Source organism: Mytilus edulis, chromosome 12 (genome assembly GCF_963676685.1).
Source record: "Mytilus edulis chromosome 12, xbMytEdul2.2, whole genome shotgun sequence".
Taxonomy (NCBI): domain Eukaryota; kingdom Metazoa; phylum Mollusca; class Bivalvia; order Mytilida; family Mytilidae; genus Mytilus; species Mytilus edulis.
The window spans coordinates 75,137,332-75,156,673 of NC_092355.1; the positions used below are offsets into that span (position 1 = coordinate 75,137,332).

Sequence of the window (19,342 nt, forward strand, 5' to 3'; positions counted from 1 at the left end):
AATTACCAATTCAGGGGCAGCAACCTAACAACCGATTATCTGATTCATCTGAAAATTCCAGGGCAGATAGATCATGACCTGATCAACAATTTTACTCCTGTCATATTTGCTCTAAATGCTTTGGTTTTTGAGTTATAAGCCAAAAACTGCATTTTACCCCTATGTTCTATTTTTAGCCATGGCGGCCATCTTGGTTGGTTGGCCGGGTCACCGGACACATTTTTCAAACTAGATACCCCAATGATGATTGTGGCCAAGTTTGGTTAAATTTGGCCCAGTAGTTTCAGAGGAGAAGATTTTTGTAAAAGTTAACGCAGGACGACGACGACGGACGACAACGACGGATGCCAAGTGATGAGAAAAGCTCACTTGAGCTAAAAATAGACCAAAACACAAAAACTTAACACTGTGCAATGAACCGTGCAATTGAGGTCATGGTCAAATAAAACCTGCGGGACTGACATATAGATCATAATATATTTCCATACACCAACTATAGTTGACCTTTGGCATATAATATTAGATAAAAAGAGTCAAAACTTAAAAACTTAACTTTGACCACTGAACCATGAAAATGAGGTCAAGGTCAGATGACATCTTCCTGCTAGACATGTACACCTTACAACCATTCCATACAACAAATATAGTAGACATATTGCATAAAGTATGAGAAAAACAGACCAAAACACAAAAACTTAACTATAACCACTGAACCATGAAAATGAGGTCAAGGTCAGAAGACACCTGCCAGTTGGACATGTACTCCTTCCAGTCCTTCAATACACCAAATATACTAGCCATATTACTTATAGTATCTGAGATATGGACTTGACCACCAAAACTTAACCTTGTTTACTGATCCATGAAATGAGATCAATTTCAAGTGAAAACTGTCTGACGGGCATGAAGACCTTGCAAGGTACGCACATACCAAATATAGTTATCCTATTTCTTATAATTAGAGAGAATTCAACATTACAAAAATTTTGAACTTTTTTTTCAAGTGGTCACTGAACCATGAAAATGAGGTCAAGGACATTGGACATGTGTCTGACGGAAACTTCGTAATATGAGGTATCTATATTTAAAGTATGAAGCATCCAGGTCTTTCACCTTCTAAAATATAAACCTTTTGAGAAGTTAGCTAACGCCGCCGCCGGATCATTATCACTATGTCGAGCTTTTTGCAACCAAAGTTGCAGGCTCGACAAAAATAGACCAAAACACAAACACTTAACTATAACCACTGAACCATGAAAATGAGGTTAAGGTCAGGTGACACCTGCTAAGTTGGACATTTGAACCTTACAATCCTTCCATACATCAAATATACTAGACCTATTGCTTATAGTATCTGAGATATGGACTTGACTATCAAAACTTAACCTTGTTTACTGATCCATGAAATGAGGTCGAGGTCAAGTGAAAACTGTTTGATGGTTTGAGGACCTTGCAAGGTACGCACATACCAAATATACTTATCCTATTATTCATAATAGAGAGACGTTAACATTACAAAAAATCTTAACTTTTTTCAAGTAGTCACGGAACCATGAAAATGAGGTCAAGGACAATGGACATGTGACAGACGGAAACTTCTTAACATAAAGCATCTATATACAAAGTATTAGGCATCCAGGTCTTCCAACTTCTAAAATAAACATAAGGCATCTATATACAAAGTATGAAGCATCCAGGTCTTCCAACTTCTAAAATATAAAGCTTTAAGAAGTGAACTAAGGGCGCTGCCACCGGATCACTATCCCTATATCGAGCTTTCTGCGACAGAAGTCACAGTCTCGACAAAAATCATCCTTTAAGGGCAATTACTCCTTGTGGAGTCATCTGATAATTTTGGAACAAAAAGGAAGCATGTAGAACTTGACATATTGACCACTACCCCTTTATGTGTCTATGAAGTATTTATGTAATACACTTACCCATGGTGCTTTATTTTGTTGATCTGACCATTCGTCTATGAACATGTGTTTAATTTGACATGTGTCACATTGATATATAGGCTCTTCCATGAATATGTTTGATCCTGTCACACACTTTGGTTCAGTAAGGCCACATTCCCACTTTTTCTCAAAATTTACATTTGACATCTTGAATCTTGTATGCATGATTGTGTTTAATTCCTCTGTCACAAAGTCGGCAATGTATTTGTACAAACCGCTTTTAATGTCTTCCCCAAATTCCCATATCTGAATCTGAATAACATTTGGACATGTCATTACCAGTAATTTTCTTAATTTTGTTGTCTCTTGTTGTAACTCAAAGACAGCAGTGCCTTTAAAAAGAGCAATTTGTCTTTTTTTCTTCTTACTGTCAACCACTTCTGCAACTGTATACTTCCTGCTCAGTGAAGCAATCAAATGATTCATTAGATGTGGTGGTAGAAACCTAAATTTGAAACACAACCAAGTGGATCTTTTACATATATCTTTTGGCACATTAAACATTTCATAAATGTCATGCTCAGGTTCTGCTTTAATCATACAAGGTACATAAAAGTAAGGATTTTCATCAGCACCTGATTTGTTTGGACGTATAATGATATCAAATTTCTCCATTACATTCAGGATATATTCTTTATGATCATACAAAATGGTTGTCTCTTTTTTAAATATATCTTCTAAAACAGCATAATTTAATTTGCCTGTATGGTAAAATTCATTCCACCTTATTTGATTTTTAGTACTAGCTTGGAATTTCTTTGCTGTAACTATACATTTAAAAGCATCAGACAACCATTGTGTATCTAAAATGATATTCTCTGGGAGATCTTTGAAATAAACTAAAGATCGGAGGTCATGGTGAAATTCTAGAAATAATATCAGTTCTTCCTCAGTTAAAGGCTTTGGTATAACAGAAGAAATGTTCTTCATTTCCTGATAGGTGATAATCGGTAACTCTTTCTTCTTTTCTTGAAGTCGTTGCTCCAGTTGTATAAATTTTAACGGATAATCTTTGTTCCATGTCCTCATTCCTCTGGCTAAGTTTATCATGTCTCGTCGTATTTGCTGGAATACACTGTGATCATCTTCTTTATTAGAAATAAAGTATTCACTCCTTACATGTCCACGTTCATCATCTGCCAGATTTTCTGTGTACACCAACAACCTTTCTCTGCATGCCTCCTCAACCTACAAAACATAATATTTAGGTTCTTGGTATTTTGTGTGGTTTTCTATTGCTTTAAGTTTTAAAAGAAAAATATTAGAAAAAAATTAAGGTGAAATACTATAATTTATGTGCACTGTGTGTAAAAAAGGTAATTTATGTACACTGTGTGTAATTAAGATGAAATACTATAATTTACGTACACTATGTGTAAGGCCAGGGTTTTTTTATTTGTTGGTTTACGGATTTTCCCCTTGAAAAAGTCGGGTCGGTCGGTCGGAAAAAAAAAGAAAAAAAAATATCTTTCAAGACAGAAAAATATGCAAAATAAATATCTTTCTAACAATATGTTTGTTATGTTATTTTGTCATCATTTCTTAGATTTTAGTTCGATGAAATTTTATTGCTCAGCTGTCATAAACATTGCATGACATTCTAATAATTTCCCGTAAAAAAAGGGGGTGCACGAACAAAGACGAAATTAAATCGTCATTTCACAAACAAGAAAAACGATTCGCGTATCTCTTAATCAATTCCAGAAAACTTGCTGAATTATGATATTCAAGCACAAAAACTGATAAAGAAAAAAAATGTAAAAACGTCGTACGAAAATTAGTTTCAACACACGTGTCAAACATGTAATAGGTTCGTCCACGAGAAAAACGAGAATATCGGGTTAATCTGTTGTCCTGCATTCCCGTTTTTTATCCAAATGGACAATATTTTTTTAATTATCTATGAAACAAGAAAATACCAAATGATCAGTACTTTAACTTGATGTCTTCCACATGTCTTTTCAGGGATAATGAATTTGTTAGGGTCGGCGGGAATAAAAAAGTGTGAAAAGTCAATTTTATTTTTATTCTGGAAATCGGCAAAATCGGGTCGGCGGATCCATAAACCAACAAATTAAAAAATCCTGGCCTAAGGATTTAATTTCCATGAAGATATATTTAACAAGAGTGCTTTAGGTGAGATATCTTACCAACTATACTGATCATGATTGAATTTTTATGTTAAAAGTCTTCAAGTTTAATGTTAATTATAGAGATACATATTGTCTTTTATTAAATAAACTTGACACTATCAAGGTCCATGAAAAGGGGTGTCCAAGGAAATACGAACCTTGCCAGAGGGACATGTACATCTTATAATAATCCTATCCACATATGATACCTTTCCTGACAGTATCTGAGAAATAGGCGAAACAACAATCACTTAATATTGATCAATGAAAAATACAAATGGTGGAAAGGTCAGATGAACCCTTCTAGACAGATACATGTAAGTATCCCTAGCAATCATTATTATGGAAATCCAGGTCCAGGATTATTGCTTCTGCACTTCATACAAAATAATTTTTTATACCCTTAAAAAAACACAAAAAGAATTCTTAAATAATATTGGTATAATTCCACTTCTTAAACAAAATAAAATAATCCTTTATTAAATGCTTCGGTGAGTGCAGCCTGATACGACCGTAGAGGTCGAACCCTGCACAGTTGGGTCAAGTTTGGACACAATATTCAAGCTTGATACTGTCTGAATTTGGATTGTGATCAAATTTTTGACATAATACAGGTTTTTGACACAAAATAAATGTTCTCAAAGATCTTAAAATTTTGAAATGGGACATTCAATTTACATAGAATGGTCTGATATCAAAAAAATTAACAATATGGTTAGATTCAGCATATAAAAAAACACCAAAAATTTAATTTTAGCTGAAATCAAACAAAGTTTAATTTTGGACCCTTTAAACCTTAATATAGACTAATTTGAAAACAGGGTCCAAAATAAAAAAATCTAAATGCACAATAAGCTTCAGCATATCATACATCCGCAATAATTCAGTTTTTGATGAAATCGAACAAAATTTAATTTTGGACCCTTTTGACCTCAATGTAGACCAATTTAAAAATGGGGCCAAATATCAAAATAGTAATACAAGGTTAGAACCCCAAAAACTAAAGACTTTAAATAAATCCCATTGAAATTGGTTAAAAATTTTGTATTTATTTGCAATTAAAGATTTCTTGCTATTGCGCATAACATTGCTGTTGCGCAATACTGTGCAATTTATAGCTTGGTGTTCAGTGTGAGCCAAGGCTCCGTGTTGAAGACCGTAGTTATAATGGTTTACTTTTATAAATTTTGACTTGGATGGAGAGTTGTCTCATTGGCACTTATACCACATCTTATATCTACCAATTGAAGATTTCTTGCTATTGCGTAATACTGTCCTGTTGTGCAATACTATGCTGTTGCACAATACTGTGCAATTGAAGATTTCTTGCTATTGTGTAATACTGTGCCATTGAAGATTTCTTGCTATTGTGCAATACTGAGCAATTGAAGATTGCTTCTTGAAGCTTTTTCAAAATTTTGAAGAAAAAAATTATAACCCCTCCCCTCTTGGAATAATTACCCCAAACTCAATCCCAGCCTTCCCTTTGTGGTATGGAACCTTGTAGTACAATTTTAGAGAGTCCATTCACTTATACACAAGTTATTGTCTGGAAACTAGAAAAATGCTTATTTTGGCCCCTTTTTTGCGCCTAATTCCTGAACGTTTGGAGCAATTACCCTGAAACACAATCCCAGCCTTCCCTCTGTAATATGGAACCTTGTGGTACAATTTCAGAGAGATCCATATAATTACCCACAAGTTATTGTCCAGAAACTAAAAAAATGCTTGATTTTGGCCCCTAATTCCTAAACTGTTTGTACCATAACCCCCAAAAGCAATCCCAACCTTCTTTTTTGTGGTATTGAACCTTCTGGTAAAATTTCATACAGATCCATTCACTTAAAACTAAAGTTATTGTTCGGAAACCAAATGGGTCTTCAGACGACGACCATGACATGATAGCATTATAAGAACGCAAATATATATACCGTGTCTGTTTCTGAGGTCACAGCATCTTTCCATGTGCCAACAATAACTACTGGTGGATCAAGATCACCTGACATAGTCGTCTTGTCATCAGATATAATATTTTTCTCTTCCAGTCTACTGTAGCAATGTATTGAGTCAATCCAAAGTCGGAATAAATCTATAAAGTTAAAGTACAACGATTTTATATCACCATTTATTCAAGTGTGATGAAGATTGCCAGTATTTATTAATTCAAATTAAGGCGACAATAGTTTACTGATAAACAAATACTGTAAACTGATCTGGAAGAGACAAATCAAAGTAACAAACGGCAACTGAAGGAATCACATGATACATTGTGATATCCTTCTATTAATACAATGATTATCTGGCCATGTGTTAACAATGCTGTAGTATTGATCAAGATATGATGATAGTTATGATATCTGTACAATGTAATCAGAATGTAAACTGATTTGGAAGAGACAAATCAAAGTAACAAACAGCAAGGAATCACATGATACATGTACTACAGATTTATAAGTTACGAAAAATTCATCAACTAGTTACGTAATTAATTTGAACCACACATGTGACATCATGTCCATTTTAAATAGAATAAAATCATCAAATGAATGATAAATATACATTTTACTCCTTCAAATATACATATTACAATCCACCACTTTGACACTTTAGTAAGGCTTTACATATCAGCCCATAATGCAGAAGCTAGATTACATTTAACAAAATTTATAATTACAAATGAAATAATTTATTAATAGATATAGGAAGATGTGGTCTGAGTGCCTATGAGACAACTCTCCATCCAAATAACAATTGATAAAAGTAAACCATTATAGGTCAACGTACGGCCTTTAACACGGAGCCTTGGCTCACACCGAACAAAAAGCTATAAAGGGCCCCAAATTTACTAGTGTAAAACCATTCGAACGGGAAAACCAACGGTCTAATCTATATAAAAAACAAGAAACGAGAAACACTTATAACTTACATAAACAAACAACAACTATTGTACATCAGATTCCTGACTTAAGACTGGTGCAAACATTTGCAGTCTGTTTGAGGACAGGAGTTTTGGTAAATATATCTTTAAATCTAAGACAAAAAATGAACTATCATTTTATAACTTACTGATTGATCAATATGATATATTACCTTGTGCATTAGGGTCATCAGCCTCATTGAGTTTTGTAACAACAAGATACATTGCATCTTGGGACAGAAAGGTTTGATGAGTGTGGTAAAATTCTTCATCTCCCGCAAAATCCCATAGCAAAAATGTAGCATACTCCTCTTTGTCATGTACATCAACCTTAGACTTAGCGGTTAGCATAGTTTCGAAATCCCTTGCTGCTTGTTCAGAGGGCTGCTGGGGAGTTACTTGAGGTTCTGATTGAGGTTCAGCTGCTTCTGGAGGTTTTATTATCAGCTTGGATGCTGTCTCTGATTTCTTTGATTCATCAACAGATGTTACTGGTGTGTTGTCCTTAATGGCTATGTGGGATTCTACTTGTTCTTGAATTGTTCTTTTGTCCTGAAGTTTTCCCATATATCCTTTAAAAAGTCTTGCTTGAGTTTCTTCATAGTTTTCTATGATTAGAAAATAACAATATTAGTTTTTGTCTAATATACTGTGTAAAAAGAAATGCGAAAAAAGCTTAAGATAAAGGTATAAAATAAGCATTATACACGGCGAAAAATACCAAAGATATATGCAATTTCTAAATCAAAAAACAAAATGACAATGTGCAAAAATAAAATAAAAAACAACGGAAGGCTAACAATAAGAAAGAAAACACAACATAGAAAACTAAATGGTTTAAGAGAAAATAAAAAATGCATTAAACTTGGCACCTTTTAAATTTTCTTTGAAAAATATTATATATTTACTATCAGTATTAAAAATTTAACAGTTTCACAAATATTCCCATTTTGCAACGTTTTGATCTTTCTTGGATTATCTATTTTAGCGTTTATCATCAGCTTTCAGTCATCAATTGAAAATTTTGTTTTTTATGTATATCAATGCGTGTTACAATATGCCTTGAAAATTTTCTCTCTATAACTATCACATTTTCTGCAAAATACTAAAAAAAAAAAAAGGTAAAAATTGTCTTTCCAGGCCAATAACTCCTATATCAATGATGAATAATTTGTAGAAATTATTTCTGTTCAAATTATCTGTCTATCTATCGTTGCTTCGGTAAATAACTAAACTGTTGACAGAGAGATATGTCTCGCCTAGAAAAAGACACCTGCACTTTAGCAACATTTTTAATTAATTCAAAGTTAATGGACCATATTAGGTAAAGGATAGCGCATCAACATGATCTTCAAACTGTGATGTACTGATATAGAAAATATCATTGTCTTACATTACAAGTTCATATCAAACATTTATTCCAAACTAACTTAACATTGAGAACTGCTTATTTATTCAAAGTGACTGGACGACAGAGCTTCAAAAAAGTCTTCAAACTGATATGTACTGATAGTAATACGACTTCATACAATCTAACATTGATCAATCACAAGTAGATCCTATCAAACTTACTTAGCAGAAAACGTTGTCACTCATGATAGTTGTCAAACTGATATATACTGATAATAATGCAACTTAATATTAAATATCAACGATCTTTCTTAATTAGTAGTTGCAATCAAACTAACTTAAGCAGAAATTTTAATAATTGTTGCAGGCGAGACAAAAAATGTTGATGTAAAGTTTGATTCAGATTGACCTAGTAGTTTCAGTGAAGAAGATTCTTGTAAACGATATATGCACATGGTTCTATAGGTCAGGTGAGGTGAAAATAAATAGGTGGTCTAGGTAAAAACACTAAATTTGCACAAAATGGCCATTTAAGAGAAATCCTTCCTTTATTGGGTCCTTTAATAATGTTGTTAGAAATGAAAAGGGTGTAAATTTTGACATCCAAAGGAATTTGCTAAGGGGTAAAATGAACTTTTAACAATAGTGCAAACACTAAAATGTCTAGTCTGAATAAAATGCAAGAAAAGGCTATCAAATTCCTGAAAGGAATTGCACATCTTGACCCATCTGAAATAGAGATATTATCAGGAATAATTAAAGTATCACAGTACTTTGGTTTGATGAGGTTTAGGTCACATGAATCGTTGTCTGACTGCCAGGAATGTCTTAAAACAAAACTTTACAGAAATGAAAAAAACAAAACAATAGATATTTGCAAGACTATACCATCAGACCATTATGATCAGTATATATACCAGATAAGGACAAACCAATTTTTTTAATTATCAACATCATACCATCTAACTTATTCCATATACCATCATCCGACATTGCTTTGCATTTAATTTTGTGAATTTCGATTCCATTTGTACTGGTTACATCTGTAATGTCTTCACCAAACAATCTTCTAATCAATGACGTCTTTCCTGCACCTTTTTTTCCAACAACTACTAAACGTATGTCTCTCTTTTTCTCAGAGCCTGACTCAAGTAATTTGAGGTACAAATCAATAGATCTTTTGTCAGCCATTACTTTTATTTCAGTTGGAACCATCTCATCTAAAACGATATTTTTCATAAATGTTTTATTAAAGCATAGCATAACTTTACTCATCTATACACATATAACTATTCTTTTGAGTGCCTGCTTTCATTGTATGTTAGTTTTAGAAGTTTTTTTTATCGTTTTAATTGGAAGTCTTAGTGAGTTGAATTGTCATGATTCGTTCAAAAATTTAATATTTAACTTAAGACCTAAGCTCGGACATACAGATGGACACGAGTAACACATAATGCCACCTTCTCTTCTATTTTGGCTCACAAATCATAACAAAGTAAACAGCTATACAGCAAAATTTGTCCTTTTTATTCATATCAAAATTGGTGAAAAAATCAAACAGAAAATTAAAGTAGCATACCCTAAAAAAAATTTCGTGATTTGTCTCCTTGTTATAAAAAAATCTTTTTTTCACACAATAAATTCTTTGATAATTTAATACTTTGTATACACATAATACCACTTAAGTTTTTACACAGTCATTATATGGTCATCTACTTTTTAAATCCACACAAATGATTAAGCTCAGTCACTTGTTGAAAAAAGAAACATATGTCCAATATCACTACACAGAGATTCTATTTTTTCGCAAATTGGCCCAAAATAGACTCAGTAAAATCAAAAGCACTTATATTAATACCCAATAACTTATATTCCATATGATCTGCATTTTTGTTTCATATACTGTGGAATAAATGAGCATTAGCACATCTTATTTCAATGGAGATTAGTTTGTCCCGCCCCTTTCAAATGTAGTCAATTGGTCCGAGTACACAGTTATCGTCCCTTGATTTTTGTTGTCGATTTTCGTTGTCCACGAATAAAGTCCCTAGTGTGGACAGTGTGTTACTTGCCAATCATTTTTATACCCCTTCCAAATTTATTTCTTCATATTTTATGCCTCAAATAGCAAGTAGTGGGATAAAATTACACTGTGAACAAATTTAATTCATGAATTTTAAAGTAAAGTAGTGATTTGGTCCAGCTGAAAAAGGTTAAAAATAAGCATTTCTGAAGCTGTCAAAAGATTTCAAGACCAATGGAACATAAAATTGTCCATATTTTGAGTTAGAGCCGATGAATTTTCTATAATTTTGATTTAATTTGTCCCAAAAGTAGTATATTTCAAAAATTCAGATACCTTTCATAAATTAAAGCCTTGTTGCGTTAATATTTTCAACTGTTTAAAGACACCTGCTACAAGTGAATCAACACCTATCATTTCTTCTTGTAAAAATAAAAATTTGCAAGGGTTCCGCCGAACCAAGTGTCTCGCCTACTTTTGCTGTAAATCGCGGGCTCAACAAAAATGAGGAAAAAAATCAATAAAAATTTTCCTCTTGATACCATCTTATGATTGTAAGAAGCTTCTGTCTAAGTTTGGTAAAAATCTAGGATAGGTAATAAATCTAATGAATGTTTTAAAAACTTTAACTGCAAACTGTATGTAATGTAATTAACTTAAAGGAAATTTAAGTACATTTAAAAATAAAATACAGAAAAATGGAGTTATCTTTTTACAAAATTTACTTCTGGATACTATTTTATGATCATAAATAAGCTTCTGTCCAAGTTTGGTACACACTCAGGATAGTTTAAGAAAGTAATTAAAATTTTATAAAACTTTAACCACAGAGTGAATGTTATGTTTCCCCGCAGAAAAAACTAAGTCTATTTATAAGTAAAATATGGAAAAAATGGAATTTTATTTTTTACAAAATTTACTTCTGGATACTATCTTTTGATCATAAACAAGCTTCTGTCCAAGTTTGGTAGAAATCCAGTATAGTTTAAGAAAGTTATTAAAATTTCAAAAACTTTAACCACAGAGTGAATATTTGTTGACGCCGCCGACGACACCGACGACGACGGAATGTAGGATCGCTTAGTCTCGCTTTTACGACTAAAGTCGAAGGCTCGACAAAAAAGGAAAAAGGAGCACGTGTAAGACATGTGATATGTTAATCACGACTCCTGATTTTACTAGTAATTTAAAACATCTAAAACATATTATACTAAATCTTTCGAGCCTCTGGACTGTTCCACGGACAATGTCGTGTACGGAATCGAATGTACTTTGTGTGGACTACTTTATGTTGGTGAAACTCGTCAAACTTTGCGTAAAAGAATGAATCAACACCGGTCTGATAATAAAGATCCCCAATTTAGGGTTCTTTATAACCATTTTAATCAACCGGACCATAATCCTTCTTTATCTATGAAAGTACGCATCATTGAGAAAATTTATCACCACACAAATAGCCCTGTACTAAGTACTCCTTTCCGCAAAGATAGAGAAAATTTCTGGATAAGGGAGTTAGGGACTGCAATGCCATATGCTTTCAATGATAATATTGAAGGAGTAGGAAATTTGTCAAGTCCTGCCTGCAGTGATGGTAATGTAATGAGTTTATTTAATACTACCATACGACTACAACGTAGTCATGGGCAAAAACATTACCATCGGCCTAATGTAAAAAAGTCTTCCAAATCTAGATCACTCTCTGGGAGCTTTGATGACCTTCTTTCACATCTTCATCATCCACTAGGGTTACATTACATAAGAACTATTCTCTTTTCACTGCCAGTTACTTTCTAAAACGTTTGAGAGACTATGCACTTGACAAAGGAGGCACCAATACATTTTCTGCAATATACAGACTAGTCAGTATTATATGTGATGTAGCTCTTTTCCGTCTTTTCAAACCAGTAAGATCGGAACCTTTACATGAGGAAAAGAGGAAATTCCTTCCTGTTGATTTTGCCAATAGAGGAATTGATGCAATCAATATCTGCAACGTTCTACATCACAAGGAGGTAACATCTAAAATTCCTATTTATTTTCAAAATCAGTCTGTTCCTATTGTATCCTACAGTTACACCAAAACCATTGCACCTAAAATATTTAACTATAAACAAGCATTGCAGGACCTTGACTTAGAACAATACATAAAAAAACCTCCGACATGTGACTGTTCCCACTCGCCTTATAATTACAGCCCCTCTGGTCATGTTATAACTGGGGATCTAAACATAATTCAACTTGAAAATCTCTGAAAGGTGATTTCTCATGGTCCTAAGTTTAGAGAACCCCAACACATCAATTGGAACCATAACTTCAAAATAATTATGAATTCCGTTGAGGACTACGCCAGAGCATGGGCTAAGCGAGAAGAAATTGACCTGGACACTTTGTCAGAATGGGTTAAAACTATCAGGTCTCTGATAAAACGTCGCATTCACAAGTTGAAAAACTGTGTGAACGATCGACCAAAGTCTGTTTTCAGAGACAAAGAGGCCATGAAATGTCTATCATCTCTTCATGATAAGTATGTTGTTGTTCCTGCCGACAAAGCTTAAAATAATATTGTCTTTGTATGCAAATCGTATTACTACGAATGTCTTGTAAAAGAATTGGGTATAAAGGAGCAATCAGGTAATCCCACATACAAAGACATATCATTTGACAAGGATGAGATTTTAGCAAATCATAAGTCCTTCATGGCTTCAATGAACATTACATTGAACACCAAATCGGAGGACTTACCTTGTTTGTATTGGATACCAAAGCTTCATAAAATTCCGTACAAACAACGGTATATTGCTGGTTCATCTTCATGTTCCACTAACATGACTAAAGAATTGTCCATTAGATTGACTAAAATTCTGTCCGCAGTTAAAGAGGGTCTTCAGAAATATTGTGAAACTGTTTACTCGCGTAGTGGTATTAACCATATGTGGATTCTTAAAAATTCTAAAGAACTTTTGAAATTAGTTCTATCAAAACTTTCGATTTTTCAACCCAGTATACCACCATTCCCCATGTGAAATTGATAAAATTGCCTTAAAGAAATAATCCACAATGCCTTTCAACATAAAAATGGTAGCATACGCTATAAATTTATTACTTTGGGATTTCATAAGGCATATTTCCTTAATAGTGACAAACAAAAAGGTAAAACATGCTACACGGAAGAACAAGTGGTCAGTATGCTGGAGTTTCCTATCGACAACATATTTGTTGAGTTTGGAGGTAGACTTTTCCAACAAATCGTCGGCATTCCTATGGGAACAAACTGTGCGCCTCTTCTTGCCGACCTCTTCTAATTTTCTTATGAATCAGAGTTCCTCCAGACACTTGTCAAAAACAAGAAGATCAAAGAAGCCAGATTTATTTAATTTCACTTTCAGATATATTGATGATGTTCTTTCCATAAACAATCCGAACTTTTCTGATTGGGTTCCATTAATATATTCCCCAGAACTAGAGATTAAAGAAACAACAGACACGGCTTCCTCTGCCTCATTTTTAGACTTATATCTCGAATTTGACTTACACAGTCATCTCAGTACCAGAATCTATGACAAACGAGACGATTTTAATTTTGAAATTATAAATTTCCCCCACCTTAGTAGCAATATACCAACTTCACCTGCATATGGGATATATATTTCCCAACTTATTCGATATTCAAGAGCTTGCAGCTCCTACTCAGACTTTGTAAAAAGTCATCAGTGTCTGAGTTATTAAGAAAGTTAATGAAGCAGGGGTATGTCAAAGAACGTCTCGTCCTTTTTCTAAAAAAAGTTCATCGGAAGGTACCAAGACCTTGTTGATAAATATTCCGTATCAACTTCACAAATAATACACGATGGTCTTGATGTATAGATTCTGCGTACTGATGTTGTTTATCATCTTAACAACGTGTTATAGTTCTTTCATTTGTCTTTGTTCTATTATTGATGTTACTTTTACTGTCGAATGGTTTTATGTGATATCCGTTTGGCGTGGCTCTTGTACATCTCGTCAGTATATCTTTCAACTTTTAGTGTCGTGCTTTGTATGTGCAACTTTTTTGTATTTCTGTGGTTCTTATAACGTGACTCTGTACTTCAGAAGATCCCGTAAGTATGATATTGTTCTAGTTTATGTCATTATGATATATTTCTATTATGAATTACAAAATACGTTGAACCATAAACGTCATAATCATTCAATCACGTAGTGGAATTTACTATTTATGGATTCTTATATAATTATAAATTCTATAAATAACTTTTGGACTATTTTCAATCTCGGTCTATCTCTGAAATTTATTTTTACATACTTTTGATTTTTTAACCCTAAAGCTAACGTTGCCTATGTAAATTTTATAATTAATTGTATGCACATTGAACGACAAATTTATGTGACGTAAAAAAATTTCTGACGCCAGACACTCAAATCAATTGTTTCTATAAACGCTATAGTGAACCTTTATACATTGGGATGAACGGAAATTTATGGACAACTTCTCCAAAACAGGCTAATAGGTTTTATATCTATTTCCCTTTATTTCACAATAGCAGCAAACAACTGCTTAAAATGCGGGAAACACATTTGATCATTTATGGAAACAACTTTTACAAGCTGCTGTGTTTTTTGCAATTTTTGATAAGGATCATACATATTGTCATGCCTAATGCCTTATACTAGTTTCCCCCACCTGGCATGGTCTTCATCAATGGCCGTTGTTTATTAAACATCGTCATTAATGGGGAATATCTCTATGAATAATTAGATGATAATTTAAATCATTTTGACAAACGTGTGGATTGTATCCTGCTGAACTTTTTTTCTTTTTTTAAATTTCTATTTATATTATATGTTAGAATTTTTAAGATAATGGACAAAACTATGTTTAAAGCTATCATTACATATGTATGTTAAAGGACAATAACTTGATTAACAAGTCGACAGAAAGGCCATTCTAGCTTATTTGCAGATTTTTACTTGCTGGTCGAAAGTGTATGTTTTTTTTTTTACTGTTTTCAGAAAAACAGACAAAAAAATGTGCAAACAAATTATCATTTAAGGGCAATATCTTTAGATAAATAGTCGTAAACTATTTTGGTCATGTTGACGTATTTGTAGATTTTGTCTTTCTAATTATTTTCTATTAAAGATTCAATATATTTATTGTTGATTTTAGGATATGTCGAGGCAAAACCGCAAAAATGGTAAAAATTGACATTACACTTAATTACGCCGACTCTAATAAGAAGTCCACTAAGATTTCAACACTGTTTAATTATTTTTAAAACTTGCATTGCTGATCATGTTGCTGTTTTAGGTTTCTTTCTATCTATTATATTTTAAAGTTAATCATGTAAATTGGCAAAACTAGTAAAAATAGTACAATTCATATTTTATGGGTAATAACTTCTATAAGTTAGCAGTCGACAGTTATTAACAATAGATAGATAAAATTGAGAATTCAAATTGGTAATGTGTCATAGGGATTACAATCCGAACAAAAAGCAGAAAACAGTCGAAGGCTCAATATTCTGAACATTAGAGCCAAAGTCAAGTTTCTATTTTAAAAGCAGTTTTCCAAATAATGTTCTTTTGTAGCCATGTCACGCGCAACTTGGTTGGCAAGCAGACATATATCTTAACTAGATAGATACCCAAATAATGAAAAATAATAAAATGGTGTGCAGTAATTTAAACTAGAGAAGAGGATAACTGGACTAGAGGCTCTCAAGAGACTGTGTCGCTCACCTTGGTCTATGAGCATATTAAACAAAGGAAACTCTTCCAACATTGTAGACAAGAATAGTACCATGCCAAAAATCTCTATTTTGTTGATCATGTATTTCTGATCTTTTAGTCTGTTAGGTTATTGGACTTATTAATACATCTTGTGTTACACAATTGGTAACATTAATTAATTATCAAGGAGTATTAATTAGGAAATTTATTAAAAGGAAATAAACAATTCAATGACAATCATGTACGCTTTGGACATTTAATAACGATCTGTTTTGTGTACCATTCATTAATCATCAGGAAGTTATTAATACGACAAATCCGAAACGAATATATAACCTTTAGACATTAATAACAATCCGTGTGCATATTATAGACATATATAGCCTGAAGCCAATAAATGACCAAGGTTACTATGAAATAACATGTATCCGTCAGGGGTTAATTGCATGTTTGACAATTAACCACAGATTAATATTACTCGAAAACCAGACGACTACGTAACCGGCCTACAGCTATGGACCGTGTGTATGAACCACTGGACTATATAAGATCTCTCAATGGACGACAAGGACACAATTCGAACACACAGAATTCGTCATATCTCGGCCAGTGTCTTAGTGAAAAACATTTATTTGAATTATTTAAATCGCTCTTTGAAACTTGTAAATTAAGCAATAAATTCTAATTGACAAGTATCACTTATTAACTTATTGATTGTGCCACATCAGTCAAATTGGTGCCGTTCAGACCACGGATTTATCAGGACTAACCACTATACGATCCAAAGGAACCACGTAAGTTGCAATTACCATAGCTTTCATTCTTTTTTGATGGATAGCCAAGATACTTCTATGTCAGCACAAAAAGTAGAATTAGCTTTCAATTCTGTCGCTAACGAATTACATGGGTTACGAGAGGTAGTTACGATTCAAGGCGATGTAGCCACGGAAATTAAAGGGTTAAAATCAGCCATTTGTTCTCAAAATGTAGTTCAAGGAATAACGCCTTTTGAAGGTAGTACGAAAGATTTTAAAGCCTGGATTAAGTCAATTGAAAAATATGCTTTACTTTTTAATGATAGGGATCGAATTAAGGAAATAGCTTTTCAAACATGTAAAGGGGCTTGTTCAGATTACATACAAAGGTATTTAAGAGACCATCAGGACACCACTTGGGAACAATTAAAAAAAGAATTAACTTCAAGGTTTGGGGAAATTACTGACCCTCAACATGCGTCGACACTTTTGAGACAATTAAAACAAAAAGGGGACGAATCTGTTCAAATTTATGCAGAAAATTTATTGAATTTGGCAAATGAGGCATATTCAGATGTAGATGGACATAACGAAGCTATAGAAAGGGAACTCGTAGGCATTTTTATAGATGGTTTAGCTCATTCGTATTTAAAAATGAAATTAATGAGAGAAAACCCAGCTACTTTTTCTTTGGCAGTTAAAAGTGCAATGACTGAACAAAATTTGAGAAAAAGATTTACTTTAAGAACGGAAAGGGTAGACGAACCAAGGTATAAAACGATACGACCAATGACATTAACAAGACCAAGACGGACTGAACCTTTAAACTCTCATGAACCAATGGAAATTGACCATTATCGTAACGCAAAACGTTGTTATTCTTGTGGTAAAATAGGTCATGTATCACGTGATTGTCGTTCTGGGGGAAATTTGAGACAAGTTAATGCCGTAGAAATGCAAACACATCACGGAAATTCGGGTAGAAACCGGGAATTTAATTGTTATTCTTGTGGTAGGGTAGGACATTTAGCACGAGATTGTCGTTCTAGGGGAAACTATAGACAAGTAAATGCAGTTGAAACGCAACAATATCAAGGGAATTCGGGAAGGAATAATGAGATAGTTTGTTATCAGTGTAATCAACGGGGACATATTAGGCCAAATTGCCCAAATAGAAAACCTAGGACTGTTAACATGGTCGAAAACTGGGGTGTATATCAGGAAAACTAAATCGCTCTTGTCTCGTTGAAGCCGGTGATAAGAGTAAAATTGAAAAGAAATTACCTACTTATTCTATAAATGTTGCAGGGGCTCCAAATTCAACTTTAATTAAAATTCAAAATCAAAGATATAGAGCTCTTGTAGATTCAGGCGCTAGTGTTTCTTTGATACACAAAAGAATTTTTGAAACTTTGAGGGATAAACCAAAATTATTAAAGAAAACGGCTAATTTACAGTCCGTAAATGGGGGGTCTTTACATGTAGAAGGTTGTGCAAACCTTACTTTTAAAATAGGTAGTACAAAAGTTACTCAATTATTTTATGTTGTTAGAGACATGAACAGAAATGTTATTTTAGGAAAAGATTGGTTAGTGCAAAATGGAGTTAGGTTATATTTTGATTTAGGATGTTTGAGAATTCAAAAAAATTATGTTCCATTAGAAGAAGATATTAATGTGGCTTCAGTAGTAAGATTAACCGTAAATGCCGTATTAAAACCACAATCAATTAATGTTTGTCCCGTAGGCCTTAAGAACAATCCAAGTTTTGGAAGTACTAAATTGTTGGAAATCTCACCTGTAGCTTCAGGGTATGTTAGTACAGAACCAGGCTTAATGATAAGTAATACGGTGGTTAATTTTAATAAAAATAGGAAGTTTCCTTTGATGATTGTAAATAACACAAACAAATCAATTAGGTTAAGAAGAGGTTGTGTAGTAGGTAAGGCTTCTCATTTAGCAGAAATAAATTTAGTCAATGTGAATCAATCTCAAGGAAATTCGGGGCTCAAAAAGTTAGATGAGTCTGAAATAAGTGTACCGCAAGAATTTAAAAAGGATATACTTAGAATGATAAGGGACAATGAAGATGTTTTCGCAACTTCAGATAAAGATTTGGGGTGCACTGATACAGTACAAATGACTATCGATACAGGGAATAACCCACCTATTAGATTAAAACCTTATAGGGCCCCACTCAATCAGAGAGAAATAATAGATAGGACAATTGAGGAACTACTAGAGGCTAAGATTATTAGGAAGTCTAGGTCGGCTTGGGCTGCGCCTATCATTATTGTTTCAAAAAAGGATAAAACTTCAAGGATGTGCGTTGACTATCGCAGACTAAACGCAATTAGTAAAATTTATTCATTTCCGTTACCATTGATTGATGACTTGCTTGCTTCGGTAGGTAAAGCCAAAGTAATGACTTCGCTAGATTTAAAGTCAGGTTATTATCAGGTCAAGGTCAAAGAG

At 33.3% G+C, this 19,342-nt stretch overlaps 2 protein-coding genes across 2 annotated transcripts in view; both read right to left on the reverse strand.

Moving 5' to 3' along the window:
• The window catches only part of LOC139497841 (uncharacterized), a 267,237-nt gene that overhangs the window by 22,680 nt on the left and 225,215 nt on the right, over nucleotides 1-19,342 (reverse strand). Inside the window, exons 5-7 of the mRNA XM_071286080.1 lie at nucleotides 7,184-7,618; nucleotides 6,025-6,182; nucleotides 1,941-3,149 (exon numbers count right to left, since the gene is read on the reverse strand). Of these exons, the coding sequence (XP_071142181.1) occupies nucleotides 1,941-3,149; nucleotides 6,025-6,182; nucleotides 7,184-7,618 (1,802 nt within the window). The remainder of the gene's footprint in view (nucleotides 1-1,940; nucleotides 3,150-6,024; nucleotides 6,183-7,183; nucleotides 7,619-19,342) is intronic.
• The window catches only part of LOC139499283 (uncharacterized), a 39,799-nt gene continuing 29,699 nt past the window's right edge, over nucleotides 9,243-19,342 (reverse strand). The window contains exon 4 of the mRNA XM_071287952.1: nucleotides 9,243-9,580. Coding sequence (XP_071144053.1) covers nucleotides 9,243-9,580 — 338 coding nt within the window. The remainder of the gene's footprint in view (nucleotides 9,581-19,342) is intronic.